Genomic DNA, 20,655 nt, shown 5'->3' with positions numbered 1-20,655 from the left:
TGTGTGTGTGTGTGTGTGTGTGTGTGTGTGTGTGTGTGTGTGTGTGTGTTTGTCTGTGCGCTGTGGGGAGACATTGTGTCTGAATGAGGACATGCATTGTTAGACCACCACCAGAAAAAGACGTTGAGGGTTTCATGACGTGTGTGTGTGTGTGTGTGTGTGTGTGTGTGTGTGTGTGTGTGTGTGCGTGTGTGTGTGTGTGTGTGTGTGAGTCAGTCTGCATGATGAGCTCAACGACGGATGTTTTTCCATCGAGGAACTTTTTGTTTTCCTTCTTCTTTCCTTATGCTGTGTTTCCCCTTCAGAATCTTGTTCTTTTCAAATGCTGATGATTTCTGTTGACACCAACTCTCTGCTCTTTCACCTCTACCTCTCTTGCTTCCCTCCTTTTTCCCTTCGATCTTCTCCTCCTCCTGCACGCCGCTGGCGTTGTAGTACATTGTGTTTGAGGCGGGACACGAGTCCATCCGTGACCAATCGGAAGAGAGCATTTATCAGGTACCACCCTCGGCCCCGGCAAGCCTCGTCTTGTCTGCTTGTGTCTCCGTTTGTTGACTTCTTGCATCAGCTGCGGTCGCACATCCAACGACAACAATAACATTTTTTAGACTGCAAGTGGAAATAAATAAAATAGTGTCATGTGACTTTTTGTTTGGTTTGTTTTTGAACACACAAAATGCAGTGGCAGGCAGTGTTGTTGGGATTACTCCATAAAAGTAATCCAACTACTGATTACTCTTTAAAAAGTAATCTAATTACTTCTTTAACTACTTAGTTTCATAAGTAATCACTTACTAATTATTAGTAATTACTTAAGTTACAAAAAGATAAAGTAACAGTTGCTCAATGCTTTGGAATGAACTTTTTTAAAGTGCAAATTTTGCAATTCCAAATATTGCCTCCGTCCTCTTAACATGAGTTTGCACTCTGAACACAAACTGCACATTTCACAGAACAAACTCGTGTACAGCACTGGTGCCTTTTGCACAGCCCATATTATTAAAATAATTAGAAAAATAGCAGTGAAAAGATCTCGACTATGCAAAGTACTGCTGACTTACTTGTAAACATGGCCTTCAACAATTTATGACGTTCGACGTGGATATTTTCGAAGTTGAGAACGTCTTGTCTCGTCTCGTGTTTTGATATCAATGATGTCGCATGTACGGCTGCATCATCAATCTGCGACTTCGTAGTTTTTGGTTGTTTTCTATCCATTTTGTGGATATTAAGACATTTTTATCTTGTAAAATATTTTGGAAAAGTAATGGAATCATTACTTGATAAAGTAACTCTGATATAATTACCAATTTTGCCACAGTAATCTCGCTACATTACTCCGTTACTCAAAAAGTAGTTTAATTACAGCAGTGGATTACTTAGTAATAGATTACTCGCCAACACTGGTCGCAGAGCATTAGAAGCTGTTAGAACCAAAACAGAAGAAGAAGCCACGGCCTGGCGGGAGCTCTGGGGGAGGGGGAGGGGCAGGACGGCGGGGCAAAGTGTGGAGGTTATTCCTGGGCTATATCCCTTTTTTTTTCTCTCCTCCTCCTCTCCTCCTTTTTTTTCCTCCGGAGGAGATGAAAAGAAAGCGGGGGGGAGAGAGAAAGATTAATCACCAGCCTCTCATTTGATCTTTAAATAAAATGGATTGGAAATAGACAGAGCTATTGCGGCTCGTGCGCAAAGAAATGCAAGCGCACACACACACACACAAACAGTCACGTGCGCGCACGCACAAGGGACACACACAAAAAACCAAAACAAAACGTGAGCTGAAGTCGGCCTCCAGCCACAGAGGAACAAATGCATGAAAAAAAAGACAGCAGCTTTTGGAAATAAACAGCGAGAGGAAGGAAGAAGTCGTAGAGAGGAAGAGGAGGGAGGAGGCGAGAGGAGGTGGCAGCTCCACCTCCTCACCATCAGGACTTTTTTATTTTCAACATCAGAAAACTCGGCGTCAGTTTTTTTTCATCTCAGCTCGACTCTGCGCCGTCAGACCTCCCCCTCCCCCGTGCTCCCCCACCCCTCGCCTGTGCGGTGACATGGGGATATTACACGTCTCCATGTGTGTGACATGATGAGTTATTACACGTCTGCGGGCGTGATAAGCTTTCCTTATCCGCCCTTTATTAGGCAGGCAGGGGGAGAGAATGAGAGCGTCACCGCCGGCTGATGGGTCGCTGATTAGCCTTCGCAGATGAGTTCTCACTCGGCAGATTTTAATTCCGATCGCCCCGGTGCCACACACACACACACACACACACACACACACACACACACGCACACATTCACTTACACTCACCAGTGATTGATTTGATCCCAGGGGGAACTTAGGGTCCCAACCGGCGCGCCGCAGTGATGTGCAAAGACTGTTTTAGTTTTTCTTTCTTCAATCTACCATTTGCTTTCGCTTCAACCGGATCAACTAATTCCTCTGACTCTCTGACTCACTGACCGACTGTGTGTAGGTCCCCACCAGTCAGCAGCAGAAGGAGGGGGTCTATGACGTCCCAAAGCGACACCCAGTGAGTGATGGTTTGTGTGCCCCCCCCCAAACCCATCTCCCCGCCAGCAGCCTTCCCCCTCCCACTCTCAGAAAACCTCTCAGCCGTCCCCCTGGCAAAGCTCTGACTCCTCCCCCTTTTTCGAAAGCGGCAATTCACCCCAGAACAGTGATCCGGGTATGTCCGGTGTAGGTACAGAATATGTCCGGGGCCATGGAATGTGTCCGTGGTCTTACGGCAACTCTATTAGGACAAACTACATCGCGGTCGGATAGATAGATAGATAGATAGATAGATAGATAGATAGATAGAACCATATTATACATAACATATATAAACTACGATGTAGTTTGTCGTAATAGTTGCCATAAGACCCCGGACACATTCCGTAGCCCCCGGACAGATTCTGTACCAACACCAGTATAACTGACAGCCTCCCCACCTCCACCCCCCGCCCTCCATCTCCACCTGAGAGGTTTGCTGGGACCCAGTGCTGCTGCTGCTGCTGCCTCTACTGCTGCTGTGCTTGTTGCCTGCCTGTGCTGTGGCTGTGATGATGGTTCGCTGGTTTGCCGTTCCCTCCGTGTGGCCCCGTGGTGCCTGTTCCTCGTGGCTAAATGGAAGTCATGGTGTGTGTGTGTGTGTGTGTGTGTGTGTGTGTGTGTGTGTGTGTGTGTGTGTGTGTGTGTGTGTGTGTGTGTGTGTGTGTGTGTGTGTGTGTGTGTGCATCAGTATCAGCAGGCTTGACGGAGCATGCTCGGCCCTCTGTGGCTTTATCCCCAGTGAGTCCGATACCAATGCTGCATGGTCTCATCCCGGAATGTGCTGAACATGTTTACCCCCCCCTCCCCCCCTTCGCTCGCTGCCATCATATCTCTTCTTTTATGGTTACAAATGACGCGTCCGGCTCTAAATGTGCATGGCCTGATAATTTCAAGACCGCCTTTCTCTGGATGTTCCGCTGTTTTTCACCTCCTTCCATGAAGAGTGCGTGCAGCGTAAATCTATACCGCTGTTTATATGTGCCTGTGTCTGTGCCTACATGTGTGTGTGTGTGTGTGCGCCCGCACGCGCGTGTGAGTGTGTGTGCGTGCGTGTGCCTGTTATGTATTAAACCAGCGATATTGGCTCACACTGCCGGTGCTTATAATGAAAGATGACCTTGACTACCAGCGGGCTGCGCTATAACTCTTCTCTGCTCCTCTTTTTCTTTTTTTTTTTATCTGCCTATAAACATGCTAGCCGCGCTCCGATTCAATCTGCTAAAATCTTCACGCTCACAATAACCAGGTTGCCGTCGATATATTTCAGCGCCTCGCTCCTCGCATTCCCCCTCCTGCAGCTGCAGCAGCCGACCCCTTTATCCTTTAGCGGCTCAAGCCGGACTCCCCCTCTACCTCCACGCCGCTGGCATCTCCCGAACCCACCCAGCAAAATTTCTGCTCGGCTTTTTTTTTTTTCTTTTTTTTTTGGGACTCAGTCTGGCAGTTTTCTGGCTGCATATTATCCTCCAGCTTTGGTAAGAAGCTTACAGGCGCCGTCGCATTTCTGTTCTCCTCCTCAACCCCGGCCCACAACACATGCTGCTATTTGGATTGCCTCTGTGTTGGCAGGTGTCTGCAAGTGAACAAATCCAATATTTCTCTGTGGTTGTGCAACCAATTGGACTTGTCGAGCCGCGCTGGCGTCTTTTTTTTTTTTTTTTTTTTTTTTTCCGAAGGAGGCGGATTCCCGGATCCCCAGTCGGTGGCGCGGGGCGTAAAGCGCTGCACAGGTCGGGATTAGGGGAGTGTAAATGGATCAGAGCGAGTTGGAGGATTGGTTTTGCCGCGGCTGGCAATTGTGTCTTTAGGGTCATTTGTCTTTAAATGACCTTAAAACTAATCCAGTCACATGGGGAAGCAGGCCGACTGCTGCTGCTGCTGCTGCTGCTGCTGCTTCCATTGTGGGGTGGATCTGAAAGCTGCTTTCATCTTCGCTCAAAAGCGTTTGTGTTGCCGGCGATACATTTTACGCCGAGCGATAAATGAAATTTATGGAATGGTTGCGGCAGAATCGACGTCACGCGGGTGGCGGGGAAAAAAACAATGCAGTCGACTCCACCGGTTTTACAACAGCGCAACAAAAGAGCTGACGACCTACAGGCGGTGTGTTGCCATTCTCACAAAAGACTATTGTACATATTGTCAGTTTGACATTATGAGGCGTTTGTATTGTGTCACCTCCTCGTTAATCATCTCGACCCCGTCAACGTGTTAACAACTCAACACCGGCAGCGTTACCACCCGCCAGACACCCACGAGTTAAACTCCGGCTTAATTAGGGAAACATTTTTGCCAAATATGTAAAAAAAAACAAAAAAAAAAACACTCAATTACTTCCAGAGTTTCCGTTTTTTTTGGTGTTTTTTTGCCAACACGATCAGTCAGCAAGGTGGCATCAAATTAAAGGGGGAGCGCTGCAATAATTGTATGCGGAACACATGTGCTCAGGTAATTACCGTCCCCCCCCAACCCCTCGTAGACATCTAATTGATAGGTGTGGGTCGCGCTGAGAGAGATAAAGGGGTCCAGGCAGAGACACAGGTGATGGGCGCCGAGGGGATAATTGGCAGAGAGGACGGCAGACGTCAGAAAAGGCGGCGGTAGATCTTTTTCTCTTTAGCGACTTCAGCTGGATAAAATATGGTCAGGTGAATTGGAGAACCACCGCCCTCCGCTCCCTGCCACCCTCCGCCAGCCTCCCCGGCTGGCCACACTTCATCCGTCCGTTATGAAACGTTCCATTGTGAGTCCCAAAGGGGAAAAAAAAAAAAGAAGAAAAAAAGCAACATTTCGCAGAAAAATGGCCCGCATTTCCAGAACTGATTAGTAACGGGCAAGCTGTTAGAGTTCTCCGGGAGCCGCTAATGACGGCCATGCCTCATGCTTTCATCGGCGGGGGGAAGCGTGCACTCAGCAATATGGTTTTGCGCGCCGACCGCTCGCTCGCTCGCTCGCTCTCACCTTGCCAGAGCAATCTGCACATCGGCGGCCGCCGCGCCAGCACTGGCGAGAGGGTCTGGCGCGGCCCGCCGACGATTCTGACAGAGCCGAGAGGAGGAGAGGGGAAGGGAGGGAAACTGTAAAATTAAATTTAAAGAAAAAACTCGGAGGACATCATTTTGCAGTGCGAGTCTTTTTAGGGTTGGAGGGTAAAATACATAAAAAACAAATAGTAGATGGTAAATGGACTGCACTTATATAGCACCTTTTCCAGCACCTTCACGGTACCCCAAAGCGCTTTGCAAAGGCCTCACATTCACCCATTCACGCACACATTCATACACCAATGGGTGGCTGGCAATGTGATTGTAGATTAAGTACTGTAGAGGCTTTTGAGTTATTTAAAAACCTACTGGACTGATTTTTTTTTTGGGGGGGGGTTTCTGTGGTATTAGTTGCTTAATAGAAATAATCTCAATAATCTCTTCTCTACTCTCAGTCCTGTGCGACAGTAGAATGTGAGTTTACGACTTGTTACTCAGTTATTGACTGCGTGTTTGTCTCAATTCCTACAGAGAAGGTTCTGGTTTTTGTAGATCTTTCCCCAACTGCTTGTCACAGTTGCAGAAATCTGAAGCAACCCACTGGTATTTTATTGTTCCTTTTCTGCTAGTCATGTGACAAACCTGGCCACGCCCCTCCGCTACCCCAAAGGCCACTGCTGCAGCCCCAAAATGAGCCCTTTTGTTTCTTTCTTGTTCTTGTTCCAAAGGCTCAGCGGTTGGATAAGGTAACAAACCTGCTAGCATTTGTTCTCAGGAGCAGCATGTGTTAGATAATCCGGCTCCTCTTGCTGCGTCTGGCGGGGGGGGGGGGGGGGGGCTTTCCAGCAACACAAGGAGTGTGTAAACCCCGGCTCAGGTGGGGGATGATCTTTAAACCTTGACAAAGCCAAACTTTGCGTTTGCTCTGTATTCTGCCGAGGTGAAACCTTGCAGTGTGTGTGTGTGTGTGTGTGTGTGTGTGTGTGTGTGTGTGTGTGTGTGTGTGTGTCCATCCATAACCGATCACATCCACCCTCTCCCCTCTGTGTGACTAACGTGTCTCTTTGGTCCCACCCACTCATCTCACACTCATGGGGGGCTGTTGTGATTGCAGAACGAACAAGAAAACACCCCTCACCATGATCATCATCATCACCCCCCTCATCATGACCATCATCCCCACGATCGCCACCACCTTCATCACGATCACCATGAGCCGAAGGCGACCCCTTGCCCTAAGCCCCAGCAGCCACTGCAGCCACTGCAGCAACTGCAGCCAGTGCAGCCAGTGCAGCCAGTGCAGCCGGACCTGTGGGAAGCAAAGCAGCAGGCGGCGGCCAACCTCATAGACTTAGATCTGGGGCTGATGACGGAGGTAAGGTGTCATGTGACTCCCGGCTCGCTGTCTTGAAAAGGTCACCCATCAGCCCTGGTTTACCTCCCACCCCCTCCCCTCCAGACGTTGTCCTAGGATAATCCTTGCCGAAAACCTCCTGCTTCGCTTTTTCTTTTTTTTTTATCGCTCTCCTCTAAAGTCAGAAGTCATCCCGAAACTCTCGACCCCCGTGGCTTTATGAATTAAACATCTCAGCGCGGCCGCATAGAAATTAGGCCGAGGCATGAAAAAAGAAAACGGAGTGAGGCGCGAGTTGCGCTCGTGCGCACCTGCTAGTGCTCGAGAAAAAAAGAGGAAAACATCCAGACGGACTGGCGAAAGGTCAGGGTGGAGGAGGTGGAGGGGGTGGAGGTGAGGCCGACGTCCTGCCAACTGAGCGCATTAATAAAGCATTGGTAACAGTTCTGATAATCACAGCGAGCCCCTGACCCTGTCGCCCCGCCGTCGCACACCAAAAGCATATCGAGTTTAAAAAGAAGAAAAAAATTGCACAAAAAGTCCATAAATGTCAAACTTGCTGCTCCTTTTTGAACAGCGGTGGCATTTTGTGGTGAGCAGCCTCGACTCCGCTCTCTGTTCTAGGAGCCTTCAGAGGTTTTATTGACTGAGAACTGCTGAGTCGCCGCCGCAGGAACGTCCTCCACCGCAGCCTGGTTCTTTTTTTTTTAACTCTGGAATCCCAGAGAGCCTGTTATGGCAGATATTTTATTTGTCATTTTGTTTAGTGCCGTATCGTGTTAGGCTCTGCAACGACTGTAGTTCATATTCCCCTCCAGCGGAGGAAGAAGTTAAAAAAAAAAAAAAGATTCTTCCCAGTTGGTGAAACCCCCTACACTCACATCTTCACTCCCCCCTCTTTTTCTTGATCGATGTTTAATAAAAAGGAAGAAAGGAACTCTGTGGTCTATGTGTGACCTACAAGGGAAAAAGATATTCTAAGAACATTCATTATCTCCCAAAGAAATTATCCGCATCCATGATTTATGCTAATCTCCGTCCATGTATTCAAGGCTTGAGTTCCTTTATGACTAAAAATAGTTTCCTTCACTTGCCACCGGCCTCAAGATATTATTAATGTGGAGAGAAAGAAAAGGGGGAGAGCAGTGTGGGTGAGCGGGGGCGGGGGGCGGGGGGTGGGGGGGGTAACCAAAGGGAGGGATCCGTGAGAGAAAAGCCACTAATACTGAACAAATTCAGATCAGATAGTCGCGTCGCAGCGTCTGATAGCTGCTCCCCTTCTTCTGTGGTCGGCGGACAGTTAATGATGGTAGGAGACGGCGGGCACGGTAACGATGTGCTGGTCCCTCAGAACTCGCGCTTCCACATGAGAGAAGGCGCACAGAGGGGGCATCCTGGTGTCGAGGGAGGCAGAATTTTTTTTCAGTGAAGAACAACCACAGAGTGTAAAGAGTCACGGCAGCAGGGAGGGGGCGATACTGTGGAGTTTGGTATCCATGCGATACCAAGCGAATACAGGGCTCGTATTGCCGATACTGTTTACTTGAAATGTCTAATTTCTAATTGTCTAATTTCTAAAAAGGGTTTTATTTTAAAACACTGGACGTAAAAAACAGACACACAGATGCTCCTCCCCCCCGCCTGTGAGGTGGAGCGAAGGTGGTGGGAGAGGTGGATCTGCTTTGGCTGTTCGGACACCCACCTCTCTGGCTCACACATTGGGCTGTCATGTGTCTGTATAACTGCCAGAGCGACTTCCTGTCGACCAAACAACTGATGAAGGTGTTTGGATGAACACCGAAACATCTTGTGTTTTTAAAATGAGTGTTTTAAAATAAAATCCTTTTTAGAAGAACTTTCTACCTGGATGAATGAATCTCCACAGACACGTCACGATAATTGAAGAATTTGTGATTAGGATTACCGATAGTGGATTATTTACTATACACCAATGTTAGCGGAAAAAAGACATTAGTGCAAAAGAACCAAAATAAAAGCAGCATTATAGCAAAATCTAAACCTTTCGTTGTCATTAACATAAAACGAAAACTAGCTTTCATTACACAGCAGGTGTGAAAAATAAAGTCGGGTGCTTAGACAGACTTGGAGAGAAGCTGTGAGGAAATTATGGGAGTAATTTGCCCAACATCTAGCAGTGAAACTGCAACTAAGGCATCAATCTCATCATGCAAGTATCCGTCCAATACCAATACCCATCCCGGTATCGACACCATCGATAATTAGACCACCCGGCGTCTGTTCTGACTAAGTTGGTAGGTACGTCATCATAACCAATCATTTCACCTCATTATCCTCCCCCTCCCTTCCTTCCTCCCCCATATCTTCCCACCCACTCTCTGTCACCCCTCCCCCCACGTCGTCGCCCACCACAGCAGCGCTCAGGTAGGTGCCGCGTGGAAACACCTCGTGCCGTGCCGCATGCGGTGTGTGATGCATGCTGCTCAGGAATGCGGGATGTGTGTGTGTGTGTGTGTGGGGGGGGGGGGGGGGGTTGGAAGGGACGGTCACCATGTCGAAGGCGACGTTGTTCCACTTTACGCTCCGCCTGACTGGCTGCCCTCTGATCTCGTCTCCTTCCCAGAACATCAGCCAGCTCGAGATCTTCGGAGACATGTCCACGCCCCCTGACATCACCTCCCCCTCAGTGAGTAGCCACCGCTGCCGCCGCTTCTCGGATCTTCTCGTTTTTTTTCCTCCCTCCTTCCCTCTAATAACCTTTTGTTTTCCTTCCGCCCGACCTTCACCGCGCGCAGACCCCCGTGTCTCCCGCCAACACCCTGGACCCCTCGCAGGGCTTGCAGCCACCCACTGAGCTGTTTGCTTCCTTCAATCCTGCTACTGTGCCCTCAGGTAGGACCTCGTTGCTTTTCTCTTCTTTTTTTCACTCCATAAATGGGCCGAAAAGGCGAATCAAATGAGAGAGAGAGAGAGAGAGAGAGAGGTGGAGAGTTTAAAAAGGAGATGGGATTCGGGAGGGGGCGGGGGGGGTGGAAGCAGGGGCAGAGGGCAGGTGGAGGCGGAGGGTGAGATGAACAGAGGAGGATGGAGCAGAATTGAGATGGCGGTGAAGGGGGCAGGAGAAGGTGATTTATGTGTTGAATATGAAACGCCTCATTAGCTTCCTGCCCCCAGACGCTGTGGACTCACCTGTGGCGGCGGCCGCTTTGTCGGTCCGACTGCAGAAAGAAAACACGCAGGGATGATTGCCGTGCTGGTGCACACAGGGGTTTGTGGGATTTGCACCTGAGTGCACGACCTTTGTTTCTTTGCCTCTGTTATCTTCCTCTTCATTATTTTCTTTCGTTTTCTTTAGACCTGTTTCCCGGCCTTTAGCGCCCCCTTTCAATCTCCTTTCACCTCTGCGGCGGGGGGCCAAAATGCAGTTTCATTTTGCGGCTAAATGTCGTAGCTTGACCAAAACAAACCGACTCCCTGCATCCCCATCGGTGTAATGGTGCTGATCGAAATGACCTTCGCTGTTTAGAGGACGAGGTTGAGCAATGAGAAATATGTTCATTAGGCTACGCTAGTCTGTTAAAGCATCGCTACGATAAAGCATCGCTTTACTTTGAGAGCAGGAGGAGGATTAGTAACACGATCAGCAGGAGAGCAGCACAGGCAGGGGGCGCTGTGGTGTCACTTTCTGCTGCTAGCACACAGACGCGTAGAAAAATCCGTTGTTCCTGAAGTACAACTAGCTGAATATCGCTCGTCGCTCCCGTAATTCCTAAATAACTGCAATTATGTGCCAGAAACCCCCTGAAGGGGTCCTCGGAAACGTGTCTTTGAAACGAAATCGTTTGTATAATTGTCAGTGTGTTGGGATTAATGGTTAGCGGGGTGTGGAAGGCGAGTCTCCTGCAGCGGCGTCCCTTGGAGGCGGAGCCACAGACCTCAGGCTCTCTCTGCTGTAGGTAGCGACGAGCGGAGAGCGTGTGATGGAATAAGCTGCTGCTGATGAGTGGCTTTAACGAGTGTGTGTGAACGTGTGTATGTGTGTGTGTGTCCATGAGTGTGTGTGTGTGTGTGTTGCGTCCGTCTTTTCCATAACCACTCTGCCTCATTCTGGAGCCAATTATGATAGTTGGCCACGAGCATTAAGAGACGGCAGCATTATCTTCAGGCAGAAGTAGGGCAGCACTCTCTGGTGATTCTCGGGTTATTATCTGTGACTGCGTGCGTGCGTGTGTGCATGTGTGTGTGTATGCATTAAGGATGCAATTCTGGCAATTCTTTTTTTTTTTCTTCATTTTCCTCAAACAATAATTGAACTTGCGAGTTGTCGATAATTGTTCATATTAAACTGGATTTAAAAAAATGACAATTTTCTTTTCAGCATCTCATTAAAAAGAACTTAGCGTCACAGTTTGTCGCCACCGCATCGCCACATCAGTCCCGCCAACCAGAACTGCGAGGTCCAGCTCGAACCCTGAGACTGCTCCCATTTCATCATCCATTTTACCGGCTTCCCACAGACAGATTTTTGTCAGTGTGGATTTCTGAAAGCACTCCGCTACAGCTGCTAGCTCTCTTCAAAGTCCTCAGAAATAGATGTCAAAGAAGGTTTGCAGGAAGTGAGCGCTGGTCTAGCTCTTGCTAAACAGACTCACACGGACCGAGGGAGCCCCAGTTTTATTTGAACTGCACAGCTTTTTCTTACATTAAAGATGGGGGGAAAGAATGTAGAGGATTTTATTTTTTTCTTTTAAAGCTAGTTTTTACAGTTTGAACACCAGGAAAATATAGTTTGGGCTGCTTGGATGTGATGGAAGGAAGCTTCCAAATTTTCATTTTCCACTTGCTTTTTATGAGCTCTTTAAATCTAACAATCTAAAGAAAAAAACATTCCATTGTGTTATCAAGATAAAAGATCTTTAAAAATATTTGCATTCACACCAAGTTAAAGCCACTTTTAACTTGAAAGTGTGACAATACAGTTACAGCCACTCAATGAGGACAGCGTGTTCTCGTATCCGCTTGTTTTTCCTGACAAACTAAATGTTGTTTTTCTGATTTGCAATGATTTGATGTGTGTCATGAAGCCGCTCCTTCCCTTAATACCAACGACCTCTGGATGTGCAATCCAGTCTCTTGATGCTTCTGGTTTCCATTCACTCTCCGTCTCCTCCCCCTCCAACCAGGTTACGTGACGATGGGGGCGGTGACCCCCGGCCACTGGTCTCAGCAGGCCTTCGCAGCGCAGACGCCGCTGGCCTTCGGGGTCCAGTCCCCGCTGGGCCCGGTGGCCCAGGTGCTGCCGGGCGGCCAGCCGCTCATCTGGGGGCAGGCCAACCTCTTCCCCGCCACCCAGCAGCAGTGGGCCGCCATGGCGGCCGGAGCCTTCCCTCCAACAGCCTACCTCCCCGCACAGCCCGTGGGCACGCTGCCCGCCGCCATGTTCCAGACCCTCGCCCCCGTGGCCGCCGTGGCAGCGGCCGGCGACAGCCATTCAGGTGCCGGGGCGTTGGCCTCTGCCGCCTCGCCGTCGGCATCGTCGAGTCCGCAGCGCGGCGGCGGGGAGAGCTCGAGGAAGATGGGCAAGGAGATGTTCAAGGTGAGGAGGAGGAGGAGGAGGAGCTGAGAAATGTTAATGAGCTCCAGACTCCACTTCACCTGTAATCTTTGCTCCCTCTTTTCTCGTCCTGTCAGGATTTCCAGCTGGCGAAGCCTCCGGCCATGCCCTCCAAGAAGGGGGAGCAGCCCGGCCTGACCGGCACCTCGGACGCGTTCAGCTCCTACTTCAGCCGCGTGGGCACCGCCCAGGACACGGACGACTGCGACGACTTCGACATCTCCCAGATGAACCTGACGCCGGTCACCTCCACGACGCCGTCCACCAACTCACGTAAGAGCTCGGAGCCTGACCCCTCCCCCACCCCTGCCCCGGCGAGTCTGACTCACCCTCCTCCCCCTCCAGCGCCCACCCCAGCCCCCAGGAAGAGCTCGCCGTCCAAGTCCTCCACCTCTCACGTCAGCGACCCGCCCACCGACGCCACAGACCCGCCCACCGACGACTCGTTCGGGGAAGCGGAGGGCAGCCCGAGTCGCAGCGGAGAGGAGGACGCCGTAAGTCTTGCCTGCGCGTGTGTGTGTGTGGATTAAGGGGAAGAAGTCAGTGGTGTGAGTGTGTGAGCTTTTAATAACTTGTTTGTGGCGCCGCCGTGACCTGCACAACATGTTGAGATCGGTTGATAAATGGCCTGCGTGGCCGTGTTGGCGGGGCAGGTAATCACTGCTGCTGATGAGGGAGCCCAGTGTGTGCGACTGTGTGTGCGACTGTGTGTGTGTGTGTGTATGTGTGTGCATAATAGAATGTGTGCATTGTTTCTATCTCTGCATGTTTAAAGGAAAAGGTGTAAAAATAGCCCTGTGTGTGTGTGTGTGTGTGTGTGTGTGTGTGTGTGTGTGTGTGTGTGTGTGTGTGTGTGTGTGTGTGTGTGTGTGTGTGTGCGTGTGTGTGTGTGTGTGTGTGTGTGTGTATGCGCCTGGTCAACACGCCGTTAAATTAGCCCGTGGAACTGTCAGGGACATCATTAAGCTGTTATTAATGCCGGCATCAATGCCAGGAAGCGTCCATACATCACTTCCTAGGCAACGGACGGACGGACGGACAAACTCGTCTCTGCTGAGGCCCGGCAGAAATAATCCACCAATTTTTCCCCCCAAAAAGGGCAATTAATATTTATTTTAGCCGCAGCACTACCAGCGTTAGGCCCAAAGTAAGAGGAATTATGGGAAAGGTAAGTGGATGAAGAGAGATTTTTTTTTTTTTCCCCGGGGAAGAGCGGGGCAGAAAATCCCTTTGTCTTTGACTAAAGTCCCCCGTGAAAAAAAAAATTCCAGTGACCTTCCAAGAAACGAGGCCTTTCCCGGAACTTTCCCGCCTTTTCTCTTCCCCCGACTCTCCTTCCTTTCTCTCTCTCTCTCCTTCTCTTTCACGGCCTCTTCTCCGCCGCTCTGCAGATGTGAAACATTAGTTTTATGCCTCCAATCCGGCTATTACTGAAAAAGAAAAGGGGGACAGAGAATAGGAAAAAAATATATTTTGCAATGCTGAAAATGTCACTAGGCCTGAATAACGGAGAGAAAGAGAGCGAGAGAGAGAGAGGCGGCGCACGGCACAGGGGCGAGTGAGCAAGTGCGGCAGAAAGGTTACAGAGAGAGTGAAAGAAAGATGGAGAGAGAAGGCGCTAAAAAAAAAGGAGAGAAGCCGCCTCCCACTCTGTGCGCCGCCAGGTGTGAAAAGCGAGAGGTGTTGCTGCGGATCAATAGAGGAGAATTTCCACACAGGCAACATGTGTGTGTGTGTGTGTGTGTGTGTGTGTGTGTGTGTGTGTGTGTGTGTGTGTTTGTGTGTGTGTGTATGTGAGAGAGAGAATTAGTGAAAATTAGTGCATATTTACAAATGTGCGTCAGAGTGGGCGCTCCCTCCCAATCAACAATCTTTTCTTCCTCACTTCCTGTTTAGCTCTAATATTTTAGACTTTTCTTCCCTTCTGAAGTCTTTTGCTGCTTTTCAGATGTCTTCTTTTTCTCTTTTTCTTCTTCTTCCGTCCTCCATCCTCTGCTCCTTTCTTCTTCTTCTTCTTCTCCTCCTCCCTCGGCCCGGCCCCCCAACAGGCGTGTGGTTCTGGGTCACCCTGCCCCAGTGAGAGCGCCGAGCCCAGCCCAGAGCAGACCAGTCCAGAGGCTGGCAGCTAGATAGCAGCAGGGCAGGGTAGGTAACAGCTCCTCCTCCTGCTCCTCCTCCTCCTCCTGACTAACACTCCGCCCCCTCCCCAGCTCATCTGCTCTCTGCTTCTTTTCATCGACCTCCTTCTGCTAATGCTGCTCATTCGTCCTTCACCTGCAGCCTTGTGTTCTCCTGAAAAAAAAAAAATAATAAGAAGGCATGTTTTCATGCGGGATTGTGATTCTCTGTGTGTGTGTGTGTGTGTGTGTGTGTGTGTGTGTGTGTGTGTGTGTGTGTGTGCACGTGTGCGTTACTGTGCATGTCTCTGTGCATTGGTGTTCATTGCTCGAGCCCTTTCAGAAGCCTCACAAGAGAAAAACGGAGCTGCCTCCGATAACGCTGCTCAGATCTAATCAGTGCTACGTTATCTTTGTGCATGTTCCACGAACTCCTCCGTTTTCTTGCCGAGGTTTGTGGTTTCTTTTAACATGATGTGCCATCGCATGTGTGACTTATCTACTTGGTGTTCTTTTTTTTCTTTTCAACAAAATTATGCCTGTTTGTTCACAGGTAGAATAGCTGCTGGAATATCAGGAGGCCTCATTTTGGTCATTTTCTTCCAATCAAGAGAAATAAACCCAATTTTTCTCTCTTTTTAAGTCTTTTTTAAACTTTCACACTGTCTTGACCCAGTTTTGGAATTCTCAATTGCAATCTCCTGCACATGCTGGGCAATGGAAAAAACAAAAAGCGCGAACAATGCCTGTACAAATCGCAGCTGACGCCGTGAAAAAAGCCGTGAGAATCGCAGCATGTCGTCTGGATTTCGCGGTTTAGCAATTCAGCCTTGTTCTGATGAAGTTCCTAATACCAGAATACCGCCGTGCACGTGCATGCATGTGCATGTCCATCCCATGTGTGCGACCTCGTGCCCACGTCGCAGTCAGTCGCAGTCAGTGTCCAGTAGGGTGTGACAGCAGTTCATGGTCTCTCAGAATCAGTCACCGCCGCGACCTGCGCAGCAACCTCCGGCCGTTTGTCATACTAAGAAAAAATGAATTAAAAAATGAGTCGCCGTCATCAGCGTTGCATTATGCACATCGCGGCTGCTCGCCGTGATGGAGACCGACAGCCGCGCTGTTAAAAACTCTGGGAAGTGCTGATGCCTGTGGAAACTTTGGCCTCTAATTTCTTTTATCAACATGCGCGTTTTTTTTCTCTCCTTGTCTCACTTGAGGAGACGGAGGGGACGACCACACACACACACACACACACACACACACACACACACACACACACACACACTCTCTCTCGGCCTTCCTGCCTGGTGTCCTCCTCACCACCACGCTGCCTTTTCAGCGACGGTGCCGCCACCACTCGCCCACGAGGGGGGGAAATGTAAATGGTTTTGTTTTCATGGGCTAATACCAGGGTGCCAAGATTAACGACCGCCCAGCCATAATTGGCACTAATTAAATACCCGAGAAGGCTTCCAGGCCTTCGCCACTTGAGGAGGAGGAGGGCGGAGAAGAGGTTGGATGAGCTACACTCCCGCCCTTCCATCACCCTCCCCTCCCCCCATTGGCCCCCGTCCTCATATTCAGCCTCTCAGAGCTGCAGGGGCGGCAGGTGGCTGTGAGCGGTAAGTGGGCGGATGGAGGGATGGATGGAGGGATGGGTGGATGGAGGGAGGGATGGATAGATGAATAGAAGGATGGATGCATAGAGGGATTGGTGGATAGATGGATAGATGAATGGACGGAGGGATGGATGGTGGGAGGATGGATGGATGGATGGGTGGATGATGGATGGAGTGGTGGATGGAGGTCAGGGTGGTGGGGGGAGGGGTCAGCACCGTGCAGCTGCCCACCTCCAGTTGTCTGCCGTGCTCTGACCTGCTTGGTGCCGCTCCAGTCGCTCTGCTCCGCCCCACATATGGTGTTTACCCGCATCGACGGCGTCCACTTTGGACGCGCACACCTGTGCGTCGCCCATCCCCCCCCCCCCCTCTCACCCCCCCACCCCCCGTCCTGGGAGAGAGAGCACACCTGCCATCGGCGCCGTCGCCACCTGCGCCGGGCCGTTCTCGCAGCCAAAAACATCCAGCATGAGAGCGTGTTGGCCGCTGGCCCTGCCGGCCCCGCTGGCCCCGCCCCCGACAGGCAGGTGACCAGGCTGGTTTGTAGCGGAGCACCGGCGAGCTCTTTCCTGGGGTGACGGCATCATGTCCTGCCGGCGCTCCCGAGTCCCATCCGTGAAATGGCCCCGACGCAACGCTTGACTGAGCGCTCGCACATCCACTCTCTGGCTGAGGGGCAGCTCGCTCAAATAGGCCACACGTGTAGCAGCAGCCTGGCCAGAATTTTTTTTATATATATATATATATATATATATATATATATATATATATATATATATATATATTTGGGGAGCGCGGCACCTGCCTCCCACTCTCACGGTCTGAGGGTCCATGAAGCCGAAGTGGCCTCGGCCGGCAGAGCGGCTCGGATGATGCAGGGTGACACCGGCGGGCTGTGCGTGTGTGTGTGTGTGTGCATGCGTGCACGTGTGTGCGCACGGCCGCTGTCACCTCCTGTCCCGGCCTCTTTGTCACCTCTCGGCACCACTGGTGGCAGGTTCTTTCTGCTGACTGCCTGCCTGCAGCCGCGGCGGCAGCGACGTCTCTGCGGCGCCGAAGCTGAGAGCAGCGTCGCTCTGATTCCGCCGCCCCGCAGCTTCCTGTTCAGGTGAAGGCCCCACATTCCGTTCTGAGTGTCGTTTTGAAAGATGGAGGAGCTTGTTCGAACACTTGTCCTTGGACCTTTTCATCCATTTCAACCGATAGAGAGAGCTGCTTGAAAACAACACGGATCAGATCTGAACTCTGCATTGTTTTTTTTATAACACAGTCAACGGTATTTTGGCTAAATTCAAATTTTGCCATTGTGAGTAGAATAAAACTTACTTATTCCATCCAATCTTTACATTTGGCAACCAAATAAAAAAAAAAGTCTTTCGGAATGACGTGCCATGGGATGAACATGCATGAAGTCTATGCGTATTTAAATTTCACAGTTCAGGAAGATCATTTCAATTCTCCTTTAAAAGGGCAGCGCTGCTTTGTGGCTGGCAAGCAGCAGGAAGAGAGGGGGGGACAGAAACAAGCTTCTGACGTCAACATGTTTTTTGTCCTTGAGAGATGCCGTCAGAACACGAGCAGAAACCTCCAGTCTTGCGGCTTCGCTTTGCTCTTATCTCCTGGGTTCAATATCACTCCACTGCTGCTGCTGCTGCTGCTGCAGCTGCATCCCTGCAGCTGGAGGAGCTGCTGGAACACCCCGAGTGAGAAAAGTCCTCCAGCAGCGTAATGAGCCGGCCCTCCAATCACGCTGTCTGCGTGGCAGATTGAGTGGCTGCCCGTAATTGTGCGCGCGATAATAACAGGCCCTTTGTGAGCGAGCGAGTGGCGCTCCGACTGCAGGGCGTTCCATCATCCATCGAGACAACGCCGTCAGCCAGCAGCGCGAGGAGGAGGCCGAGATGCAGACGTGATGAGTCATAGCTGGTCGGCGCGGGGCACCGGCTCCTACCTCTGATTCATCCCGGACCTGCAGGGAGCCGGCGGATCGGAAGCGCGTCCGCATCAGAATGCGGCGTGACACACCTCGAAAAACAATAAGTCACTGCGCGCGCACGCGTTTTTTAAAAGGGGTTTGAAGTTTGGAGGGCTGGAGCGTTCGGTTGGAGATGGAGAGCGGTGCGCTACTGCCACCTGGTGGTCAGATGAGTCGCAGGGGAGCCGGCAGGACGGACTTGTCGGGACTTGCAGGGGTTTTTGTGTGTGTCAACTGGCGGTTCAGTCAGTTGAGAGAATGAATCAGAGCCTCCTTTTCTTTTGAAACACACGGCGGGTGGATCAGGGTGACGAGTCTGAGCAGCAGGTCCAGTCAGAGGGAGAGTTCAGCCTGTTTTCCCTGTCACTCAGTCTCTCCCTCTCTCTCTCTCTCTCTCTCTCTCTCTCTCTCTCTCTCTCTCTCTCTCCCTCTCTCTCTCTCTCTCTCTCTCTCTCTCTCTCTCTCCCACAGAAAGGGAAGGACCCTCTCTACGCCCAGATCAACAAAGGGAAGAAATCGGCAGGAGGACAGACCTGAGCTCCGGCCGAGAGAACAGGGGGAGAACCTTAACCCGTGTGTGTGTGTGTGTGTGTGTGTGTGTGTGTGTGTGTGTGTGTGTGTGTGTGTGAGAGAGCGAGCGAGAGAGAGAAGGAGAGAGAGAAGGAGAGAGAGAAAGACTGTGTGTCTGTGTGTCTGTGTGTCTGTGTGTGTGTGTGTGTGTGTTTCTGGAACATTGCCCTGCATGGCCGAGCCCTTCTCCTCCTCCTCCTCCTCCTCCTCCTAACAACCTCCCTGGAGCTCCAGAAGCCTCCTCCCTCCCCCTCCTGCCTCCACCTCCTGTGCTCCTCCTTCTCCTCCCTCCCTCCTCCTCCTCCTCTCTGCTCTCCTCCTGAGAGGAGACGGAGCCCTCTTGGTCGTTCACTCCAGGCAGGAGGGATATCAATCACCAAGGACGGATGCGGCTCTCCCTCCACTCCACTCCCTCCTCCCTCCTCCCCCCTCCCCCACCCGTGGCGACTCACACCCAGCCTTACAGACACATCCTGCTCTCCTCACCCGTCCCTCCCTGCCTCCCTCCCTTTCTCCCTGCCTGGCCCAGAGACTGAGCTGCCAAGGAGGGACTGAATCAAGCAGTGCCTCCCTATTTCTGACACACCCAACTGCACATACACACACACACACACACACACACACACACTGGCCCTCGCCGGGATTTGAATGATCATCTTTCCTTTTTAAACGGACTGGATCTGCACCTGTAGCCAGAGAGCAGCCGAGATTCTCGGCGGGCCTATCAGGGATCGGCTCGTCGGCGGGATCGCAGCTCCTGATTGGTTCATTGGCTATTGGGCGATGCCCGCCGCCACCCCCTCTCTGCCCCTCTCCTGTACTTTGTGAGTGTCTGCTGGATCACTATGCAGAAACAGACTCTGTGGGAGCTGCTCACACACACACACACACACACACACACACCACATCACACACACACAACGTCTCTCTTCACAGGCAGACAGACTCACTCTCTCACACACACACACACACACACACACACACACACAGAGGCCAAGAGGTTTCGGACCCGAAGAGGAAAACCCACCACACGGACCCTGAGACCATTGGGGGTGGTGGGTGGTGGTGGGAGTTGGGGCGGTTGGGAAGGGGTGGTGTGGGTGGGCGGGGTCGGGGCCAGCTCTGTGATTGAACTGTTCATTCTCTATAGCTTTTGTACAATACTGATTAAAAAAAATAATAATAATAATAAAAAAGAAACAAATTGAAAAAAATTGAATTTTTATTTTATAAGTCAATCAAGCCGCTGGGGTCAGCTCTATAAGAGTACTATAGAGTCAACATGGCTTTAAGGCATCTGTCGGTTGGTTTTGCCAAAACTCATTTTGTAAATAATGAAAACAACCACCTTTTTTTTCTCTCTCTCTGTCTCTCTGTCTCTGTCTCTGTCCGCCAGACTGACTTCTGTGCCATAAAATAGGAAGGCTGCAGTTATGCAAAAACCTCTGACGTTAATCCAAGCAATACCAAACACGCGTTCTCTCTTTTCCCCCCGCCATGTTTTCTTTGCTCCTCCTCCTCTTCCTCCTGCCATTCTTTTCTTTCTGCCTCCATCCGCCGGCTTTGCCACCGATTAGCTCCTGCAGTTCACTTTCCCCGAAGCCTGTGTGTGTGTGTGGCTGCATGTCGCAGGAGGGCAGCAGACACAGTCCAGGCCTCTCCTCCGTCCGTCCCTCCGTCCGTCCCGCCGGCCCAGAGTGGTCTTTAAGATGCAGCTGCGCTCTGCCCATCTGTCCGTGTCTTGGTCCGGTGCCCAAAACCCTCTGCTGCTGCTGCTGCTGCTGCCTGAGCACCTCCTCCCCCTCCTCTCCATCTTCCTCCTCTTCCTCCTCCTCCTCTGCTGCAGCCACACCGACTGTGACGCCACTGACTCCCTATTTTATGGC

General features: G+C 51.0%; 1 protein-coding gene across 9 annotated transcripts in view; it reads left to right on the top strand.

The window, feature by feature from the left end:
* Nucleotides 1–19,623, top strand: part of dab1a (DAB adaptor protein 1a) — a 75,471-nt gene extending 55,848 nt beyond the window's left edge. For 4 of the 9 annotated variants that reach the window (XM_076039360.1, XM_076039364.1, XM_076039362.1 and 1 more), the window contains 8 exons: nt 6,653–6,913; nt 9,495–9,557; nt 9,667–9,763; nt 12,055–12,467; nt 12,563–12,758; nt 12,831–12,979; nt 14,534–14,630; nt 18,671–19,623. In XM_076039360.1, coding sequence (XP_075895475.1) covers nt 6,653–6,913; nt 9,495–9,557; nt 9,667–9,763; nt 12,055–12,467; nt 12,563–12,758; nt 12,831–12,979; nt 14,534–14,614 — 1,260 coding nt within the window. In that variant the 3' untranslated portion in view covers nt 14,615–14,630; nt 18,671–19,623. Of the gene's footprint in view, nt 1–435; nt 499–2,474; nt 2,532–6,652; nt 6,914–9,494; nt 9,558–9,666; nt 9,764–12,054; nt 12,468–12,562; nt 12,759–12,830; nt 12,980–14,533; nt 14,631–18,670 lie in introns of all 9 variants that reach the window. The other 5 variants (XM_076039368.1, XM_076039367.1, XM_076039365.1 and 2 more) reach the window with 4 other exon arrangements.
* Nucleotides 19,624–20,655: the final 1,032 nt, after the last annotated feature.

The sequence above is a fragment of the Nelusetta ayraudi genome, unplaced genomic scaffold (genome assembly GCF_046127955.1).
Source record: "Nelusetta ayraudi isolate G7.1 ecotype Tasmania unplaced genomic scaffold, CSIRO-AGI_Nayr_v1 ptg000059l, whole genome shotgun sequence".
Taxonomy (NCBI): domain Eukaryota; kingdom Metazoa; phylum Chordata; class Actinopteri; order Tetraodontiformes; family Monacanthidae; genus Nelusetta; species Nelusetta ayraudi.
Note: the sequence above shows the minus strand (reverse complement) of the source record. Positions and strands in the feature narration are given on the sequence as shown.